Raw genomic sequence first — 9,191 nt, forward strand, 5'->3', positions numbered from 1 at the left:
GGAGAGAGGGTCAGAAGGCCAGAGGGAGAGAGGGTCAGAGGGTCAGAAGGCCAGAGGGTCAGAGGGATAGAGGGTCAGAAGGCCAGAGGGAGAGAGGGTCAGAAGGCCAGAGGGTCAGAGGGATAGAGGGTCAGAAGGCTAGAGGGAGAGAGGGTCAGAGGGTCAGAAGGAGAGAGGGTCAGAGGGAGAGAGGGTCAGAGGGTCAGACGGCCAGAGGGTCAGAGGGATAGAGTGTCAGAGGATCAGAAGGACAGAGGGTCAGAGGGAGAGAGGGGAAATGTAACTCTTATTTCGACTCCGGATGAGGAACAGATCCCCGATGGCTGAAGTCAACATGACGCACCAGCAGGGAGGCATCATGAAACTGAAAGACACTCTTTAAACGCCAGGCAGTTCATCAGGGTTGCAGGCAAGGAGGCAAGGAGGCAAGGAGGCAAGTCGGTGGTAGCGGTATATGGAATTCTAGGGTGATGTTTACAAACTAAATGCAAACAGGAAGCTGAAGGTGTAACACCACACAGTGAACACTTCCTGGCGTACCCTGATTGAAGACGACGCATCGGCCGCTGCCCGAACATTGCCGGCAGAATACGGTCCGACTGTCGACGAGAGCTGAGGCCTTCCTGGAGGGGGGAAATCGGACTTGTCGATTCCAGCCATCGAAGCCAGCTGACCAAGGCTAAAAAAGAAGAAGAAAGAAGATAAATATATTTTAGTGAAAGTAAAAGGCACATAAATGTCATTAAAAGGACGACTGCAGTGTTCGGGGAAACGGTCTTGAGATGATGAATTGGTCAAAGTTAACAAATGACACACACACACACACACACACACACACACACACACACACACACACACACACACACACACACACACACACACACACACACACACACACACACACACACACACACACACACACGACTTAATGCACCCATAGCAGCAATACAATCATTTTCTAATAATAATAATTGGGTATACTAATACAAGAATTGTCGCCATAATTTTTTTTTTAAAGTAGCCACAACAAACTGACACATGAGAATGAAGTGCTGCTAAGTGATGGACAGGACTGGTGCAAGGACACTGGTTTGATTCTGTTCACAAATTAAAAACAATTAATGTGATAGAGGGGAATAATACGAGGGACAAATTCATCCAAATTTCTTTCTTTGGCCCCAGAGGAAGCGGCTGATCTCCACCAGTTTCCTGCACCGTATGGTCTTGGTTGCAGAACAACCCGGCATCCTTTAAAGGCCTCATAAAACAAGGTCGACCATCAAAGAAATGAATACAAATCAAAAGTAGACACAAAGAATAACAATTAAAGAAAACTGGTGTTCCTGTCTAAATGAAACTCTCCTTTGAACCGGACTCAGTGTCAGGTTTTGGAAAAGGAGGAAGCCAACGGGACCAGAACAAACAGACCAGTGTTTATAAAGGGCGCCTCACAACGAAAGTGAAATCCAGCACCTACGGTAAGAATGCCACACGGCCCATGAGAGGCTGACCCTTTCATGAGCCAGAACATAACATGTTCTACTTCTTAAATGGAAAGAAATAATGATATGCTTGTAAGTTAAGTAAACCTCGGCACGCTGTACAAACTGAGCTATTATAAGGCATCACATTTAACTTATAACATAAAAGGGTAGGAATAGATATTTACAATTTAAATTGTTGACTTCCCCAAAAAAGCTACAGTGAAAACTAAATGAGATAAAAGATAATATGACAAGGGAAAGATGAGTAGTTCAATTCAATCCAAACCACTTTGTATCGGCCCAAGGTGAGTCACAGGTCTCCTGGTGGGAAAACCCGACATGTCCCAACAAGAGGATGGAAAAACAAGATGGCCAGAGAGATGCATAATGAAACCGAATGTTGTATATTCAAACAAAGACCCTCTTTCAGACACAGAACCAAACTGGCACAGTCAAAAGGCCAAAAGGGAGAAATGTTGTTCCGGGCAGATCTAAGAAAACCCACCCAGCATCTTTGAGGAGATCCAGGAAAGCGTGGAACCTGGTAAATGAACTCTCGATGCTCTCGAGGACCGCGTCGTCTTCAAGAGCACCGAGGGCGGGCGGTGCTGATGCTGACGCTGAGAGCGCCTCCGACAGGGAGAGGTTGTTGTCGCGGAGACGGGCGTTCTCCAACTCGTGCTGGACATAAACGACACAAAAAGATAAAAACGGCGTCTGGAAGCCAGTCTCCCGTTTCCTAATTTACATGAACACAACGCAGCACTGAGGGATAAAACATCGTCACCCAAAACCCATTTCAGTGCGGCGGGCCGACCCTCCAGCCATTTAGTGTTTAGGTGGAATTAAGATCCTGCAGTGTCACAACATAAAATTCTGGCTCTGACAAGATCTCTCAAACGAAGGCGATATCAATAAACTGGTGACTCCGGTGCACGGGAAGAGAAAAGAAACAACAGACGCTTCTATCTTTGAAACCATCCTCACCTCCATGAGCCTGGACTCGGCTTTCAGTCGGGCCCTGCGCTCCTCTGCCAGCCTCAGGCGACACTCCTTGAGCTCCATCTGCAGGGCGATTACACACAGACACAAATACACTCAAAGTCCATCAAAGCCCGGAAGCTTCTGCTTTTCTCTGGACACACGTCTTGCGATCATGACGACGCGACTGACCCGCATGTGTTCAAACTTCCTGTCCTGGGGACCACGAGATGGGGGTCCCTTCTCCACTTCCACCACCACTTCTTCGTGGCTTTCCTCGTCCTCCTCCTCTCCCTCCGAGTCCGACTCCACAGTGACCTTCACGGTAGCTGCACCCTAATAGAAAACCAATGCAATTCAACAGATGGTGTTGAAGACAGTTCGACTTCACTTCACAGGTTCAATTAAATTATATTCATTTCAGGTTATCTTGTATAGCCCAATATCACAAATAGAAAAAATTTCCTCAGTGGACTTTACGATCTGTACGCATACGACATCGATGACCTTTGACCTCACATCAGATCAGGAAAAACTCCCAAGAAATAGAAAAAACCTTTTCAGGGGAAGAAATGGAAGAATAGAAACAATAGATGTCATGTGTACATAAGGAAGCATTTCAGAGTTACAACACATTCAATGAGTATGAATGTATGAATAGTTAGTCGCAGGCATGGACCACGATCCAGACCTCCACAATCCATGAAACAGAAGGAGGTAGAGAGGAGGGGGTTCTGATCCATGTCACAATGCTTTCATTCATTTCTACAGCAATACACTGGAAACCCACCTGAAAGCTCTGATCCGTCACACATTCTCCAGGAGGCAGACCTCTGCAACAAAAGAGTCCATGAAACGTAATGTTAGTCTTCGACGCACTGAGCGATACCTGGAGAAAACTTTGTAAACAGAAGGAGGTGTAGTTCTGGATTGCTTGAGGAGACGCGTCTCATAAAAGCAGCCGAAAAAATAATAACTACGATGGGTTACATTTATGAGCTCCTCACCTCTGACGTCCAGCTCGTGCAGCAGCACGCCACGGCACGGGACCGGAGCGGGCCGAGGGCTTCTGGGTCTGAGCATCGCCGGAACTCCGTCCCACAGGAGATGGTCCTTTACGAGCGGCTGCACCAGAGAGAGAAAGAGAGAGAGAGAGAGAGAGAATCTATCTCAAAAGAACTGAAGGTTGTGTTCACAGGCTAGAGACCAGACGATGTGCATTTAAACCTCGTCAGTTATGGAGTCTGAAAATCTAAGTTTTTCAAGTTTCAGAGTTTCAAGTTTTTATTGTCACATCCCCTTTTATACAAGTATAATCGGTTTGTGAAATTCTTATGTGCAAAACACCCGACAGCAGTAGCAGACTAAAAAAAAGAATAAGAATGAGAATAAACTATACAAGATTGTTTAAAGTTAGCAACTGAGACAGTTTAGTTCAGTGTTGGGAAAATGAACCTTTTTAAAACACTTACAGCCACAATATTAGAGATTTAAAGAGCCTGGTGAAGAGCTGGAGTAAATGTTAACACAAAAGAAAAGATATATATTTCTATAGGATGATTGTGTGGCCGCACCAGGAACAATACAATACGTGTTGTCCGTCTGTTTGAAATCACAGACAGCTGCCTGTGAAGTAGCAATGTGAGAAACAAGATAACAATGTATACCTTTCCTAAATGTCGTCTTCCCTCGGACTGTGCCGGGTAGCGCTCGCCTCTTTGGACCGGAAGCTTTCTGTGGCTCCGAGGCTGCAGGCTTGATCCAGCAGAACTGCGGTACGACATGAGGAAGACACAACCGCATCATGCCAGTCCACCCCTCAGTCATTCAGACGCCGACTGACGGCATTAGCTGAAGACACTCACCTCGGGTGACTGTCCGTCAGCGGTCATCAGCACTCGCTCTAGGACGGTTTTAATTAGGACCTTGTCTGTAAAGGAAAAAAATAAATATTTTCCCAGTCACATTTTTAGGATTTTCAGATACATGTGTGTACAATTACAGTATTAAACTAATTACAGTGTTGTCAAGCAATTATAGCATTTATTCCCATATGAAAACAGTACTTACTAAACTGGGTTAGATTTAGTTTGGAATTGGGACACCCTAGAGGCGACAATGTTTATGACACCCACAGTTACAAAAGTGCTGTGTGGAGCAAACAACCTACAAATGATTCATCATATTGGCAGAAGTAAAATATTTCCACCTTGAGGCAGCTTCTTACCAATTAAAGGGTTACTGCGAATATCCAGTACGCAAAGAGCAGTATTGGTTTTCAAGGCTTCCAGCAGACGGCGAGCTCCCTCGTTGGACAGACCGCACCTCTGGAGGTCCAAAGCTGCTCAACGAATCACAAAACAGACAGAACACTGAGAGAGATCCCTACAACAGGGAGGGAAAGAACAACAACATACTTCTCTTTGTCACTGACCTTTAACCCACAGGTCCTCTGCCACTTCATGCGCTAGAGCAGCAGCACCCCGGTCCCCAATCAAAGTGTTAGAGTTCAGGGTGATTCGCCGGAGACCTCCCATTCCCTCAAACTGTGGCTTCCGATACCTCAGAGACTCGGCCCATGCGGTACCATGCCTCTGCATTCCCTGATGCTGAGAATCACAACAACAAAATCATATGTGTATGTATATATAAAATATATTAATTTAAATTAGATAGTCCAAAACACATTCAAATGGAATGGTTAAAAATGATATATCTCACCTTGATGATGTTGGCCATATGCTCTGCCCCTCTCCACGTGAGATTGCATCCTGTAAAATCTACCGTTCTGATGCTCGTAGAATACTTCACACTTTGGCAGATAACTGAAACATATGGAGAATGGAAGTTACATACAGTACAATATCCTTTGAAGGCGTTTCACACTGAATATACATACCCTCTAAGCCCTCATCAGAGATTGGACAGTTAGCCAGGGATAGGTTTTCCAAGGAAACACTTTTTGAAAAGCCCTGAAACAAAAAGCAAAACACAGATGTTTTTATTTTCTTTCCAGATTTCACAGAAAGATCCACTCCCAAATAAAAGTAAAGAGAAAAGTGTTTAGAAAATGCTAACGAGCTGATGATTACGTACCCATCTCTCTAGATAATTACACGAATGGTTTTAACGTCACCAGTTACACTGCAACTGATATTTGTTTACCTTTGTCAAGGTGATGAGGTCCCTCTCTCTGAGTGGAAGTCCATTGAGCTGCAGAGTCTTGAGGTTGGACGAGCCAGTCAGACACTCTCTCAGGGCCTTGCACAACTTAAATGTCATGTCCTTAGAGCGAATGGCTGGGATCCTCTTCTTGAAGCTAGACTTATAGTGCCTTCTATCTGAAAAAAGTGCTGATATGATTCATGTTTTATATGGAAAATTAGTAAATATATACTGTATACAGAATATAAATATCTTTAAAAAAAAAACTTTGTAATCAGTTTTTCCCCCCAGCCTTACCTGTGTCTCCAGAAGCCAGACCAGCTTGGTATGTGCTACTTATTGCAATGTGGTGCAGGTGTTTGTTGATGCAGATGGAGCCGAGGATGGGTGGCCAGTCCGGGAGTTTGACCCGGTCTCCATTGAAGTCCAGCATCCCTTTGTCGAGGTTCATCCTAACAGCCGTGAGAGGCACCGACTCCTGTCTGGCACAGGCAGAGTCATAGCATGCCATGAAGTCCTGGGCACTCTGCCGCCGAATATGAGCGCTATCTTGAACCATCTTTGACCTAGGGGACAGTAATGTTATTTTAAAAAACACCATGAAGCGAACTTCTCATATGTCAGAATAAATCAGTGACTAACTATGAGATCTCATCGACTCCTTTGGTACTAATAATAAAACTATTATAGATACTGACACTTCCAATATTATATTTTTTTCATTTTCTGGTCATATTAGTAACTATTATGATATTCGTTATCAAACATGGTGTACACATATACAGGTGGGGTAACACAAGTTGATAGGTGTTACCTACAATGGTAGTTGGGTGGTCGAGCCTATAAGTAGGTTAGTTTAGTTAGCGTTACACCTCTCCTGTCACTCTTTGGTCCACAGCTGACCTCCCTTTAAAGATAACGGGTCGCGTGTGTTAAACCTTAACCTAATTTACAAGCTGGAATTAATGTGGTCGGCTCGCGTCAATTAGAAACAAAGTATAAGAAGCACCGCGTAGCGTTAACGTGAGTAGTCAGCGGGAGCTTCACAAGTGGCGTTAGCAAGCTAGGCTCCAAGCAACCGTCGTTAGTGAGGGAGAGTCACAGCCTCTCGAGCCCAACACGGTCATGTGTATCCACTGTGCTTCTATATGTTATCATACAACAACTGCATACAGTTATGTTACCTTCCCCGTACGGCTGGAGGCTGTATCCCCGTGGCTCGCTTCTCTCGGATTGGTCCTCGCCACAGTTTGACAACTTGTGTTATTGTTGACGATGTGGAGGACAAGCGCTCAAAAGTGGCGCTGCTGCGTCAGTGAAGCCACGCCCACATCTCTTCTTCACCGTGTTGTGTGTGAGTTTTCCCGGAGCGCTGCTGCCCCCTACTGGAGGGGAGACGTAAGAGACATGCACAATATCGGAGACCTCTTTGAGTGGAAAGTCTTGACCATGTCAGAAAAGGGAAGCAGATTATGAATGCTGTGTTTCAAACTCACATCAAAGCATTTATGGAGAGGGAAAGTGTAAAATACGTGTTGTTGTTGTTGTTGTACGTAATAATAATATTAAATACATAATTCATTTTAACACTAAAGGCATTATTTGTTTTATAATGTGATGGATGTATATAATTCAATTAAATCTATTTAGTATAGCCCAAATTACATATTTGCCTCAGTGGTTCAGGAAAAACTCCCGGGGAGCAAATAGGTAAGAAACCTTCGGGAGAGCAAAAGAGGAGGATCCCTCTATCAGTACAATATATGTCATGTGAACAAAATAAAAAACATAACAGAGTTACAACACATTCAATATATGACAGAAAGTATTCATATAACGAGAGCATNCCCTCTATCAGGATGGACATAAGTACAATATATGTCATGTGTACAAAATAAAAAACATAACAGAGTTACAACACATTCAATATATGACAGAAAGTATTCATATAACGAGAGCATGATGAACTATGCATTCATAAGGAAATATAGAATCCCCAAAAAGGAAAAAAACACATTTGGTAAGTACTATTGATGAAACTCGACTGATATTAACTTTGATCAGCTTTCAGAATCATATGATGATATGGTATTGTTATTCTACATTATTTCTGCACAAGCATATTTGCATATATATTTGCACATGCACCATATTGTAATCTACTGTACTGTGTAGTATCATTGTTTTTAATGAATTTCCTTATTTGTCAATAATTTTTACTTTTATTATAAACAGTTATTAGTCTCAGCCTTATCTTGTGCTGCTCTTACATGCCACTTTCCACCCAGGGGATCCATCAAGGTGTATCTTAGTTTATGTGTTATCTAGATTAATACATCAGGGGGGAAACAACTCTACACCAACAAACAAAAGAAAAGGGGAGTTTGGTTTCATGTAGCCCTTAATTATTTAAGTGGAACGTAGTACGTCCCTTTTAACATCAGTATTAATGTCGTAAGAAGTATTAAGTGTCACCAAGCCCTGATTGTATATTCCGTAATTATTTGAAGTTCGTCAACGTTGTGTAGTTTATTAAACATCATAATCAACTGGTCATGTGGTGCATTTAGATGTAACGTGTCACGTGTTAGAAACGACAAGGGGTCGTTGTATTGGAAATGAGCATCCCTAGTTTGGGGAAGTTTGGATTGGTGTCTCACCTCTGATCGGGACCCTGAATTAAAAAATGGAAAACCCGTTTTTCCGGTATGACCTTAATGCAGCACGACAACGCCTTCTGCCCCGTGAAGAAGAAGAAACGTGTAGTGGAAGCCCATTGGTCAGCACGAGTGCCAATCAGAGGCCTGCTCGCTCTCTTCCAGTAATCCCAACCTCCTCCTCCTCTGGATTCACTGGGAATGGTTTTACTCATCGGTGTTACTACACGGCGGGGCACCAGCGCGGGGCGTTTTAACAACTTGAATATTGGATATATTCAGCCGGCATATTCAACAGCACTGAGAGGCATTCCTCGCTGCTCCTGAGGTAATGTTGGTGTTATAATGTTGATGTGTTTTATGAACTTTTAACGGCAGTCCGTAGATGGCCGCTGACAGGACCCCGGAGCTAACGTTAGCCGTGTTTTTCCCAAACACCAGTGGCCTGTCCTGCGTGTTGGTGGGGTGCTGGCTGGCATGGGAATGTCATTATTCATTTTAATACATTTAACCCAGTCCGTCCAATTTAAGTACGCTGTCCCCCTTGTAAAGATACACGCTGTCGGGATGAGGGCTAACCGAGTGACCGCCGTGTGTCGGTTGTTTAAGAGACGTTAACGGGATCGATACCATCACGCTGCTCCGCGGCTAATGCTAGTGATGCAAACCGCTTTGTGATGATGCAGTTCGGGATACCTGCTGTATAGCTGCTTTATTCTTTATTTATGGAGAAGCAGAGTCAGGAAAATAAGAAATACAAAATAGCTATTGCATATAACCAGCTTATACGTGTTGAGCGAGCAGGCACGTCTGTTCTTCTTCTTGGGTAACGCTAGTTGGGACCCACAAGTTGTGATATGACAATGTGATTATTGAGTTTCTTTGTCATAATGGTTGTTTTGTT

At 43.8% G+C, this 9,191-nt stretch overlaps 1 protein-coding gene across 1 annotated transcript; it reads right to left on the minus strand.

Moving 5' to 3' along the window:
- Positions 1-72: 72 nt before the first annotated feature.
- Positions 73-6,948, minus strand: LOC130191500 (centrosomal protein of 78 kDa-like). The gene is made up of 16 exons (XM_056411115.1): positions 6,815-6,948; positions 5,928-6,196; positions 5,631-5,806; positions 5,365-5,437; positions 5,187-5,290; positions 4,900-5,074; positions 4,693-4,806; positions 4,331-4,395; positions 4,133-4,235; positions 3,473-3,590; positions 3,256-3,298; positions 2,658-2,801; positions 2,472-2,549; positions 1,990-2,165; positions 541-679; positions 73-376 (listed from the first exon to the last, which is right to left on the minus strand). Exons 2-16 carry the CDS (start codon positions 6,187-6,189, stop codon positions 287-289), a joined length of 1,860 nt encoding a protein of 619 aa, XP_056267090.1. The 5' UTR covers positions 6,190-6,196; positions 6,815-6,948; the 3' UTR covers positions 73-286.
- Positions 6,949-9,191: the final 2,243 nt, after the last annotated feature.

Source organism: Pseudoliparis swirei, unplaced genomic scaffold (genome assembly GCF_029220125.1).
Source record: "Pseudoliparis swirei isolate HS2019 ecotype Mariana Trench unplaced genomic scaffold, NWPU_hadal_v1 hadal_117, whole genome shotgun sequence".
In the NCBI taxonomy this organism is placed as follows: Eukaryota; Metazoa; Chordata; class Actinopteri; order Perciformes; family Liparidae; genus Pseudoliparis; species Pseudoliparis swirei.

Bases quoted from the DNA above. Each gene is read 5' to 3' on its own strand.
- LOC130191500 (XM_056411115.1), bottom strand. From the start codon at position 6,189: ATGGTTCAAGATAGCGCTCATATTCGGCGGCAGAGTGCCCAGGACTTC. The intron at 5,075-5,186 runs GTGAGATATATC...TGTGATTCTCAG, and splicing joins ATATGGCCAACATCATCAAG to CATCAGGGAATGCAGAGGCA. The intron at 2,166-2,471 runs GTGAGGATGGTT...GTTTATGTCCAG, and splicing joins CCGAGTCCAGGCTCATGGAG to CACGAGTTGGAGAACGCCCG.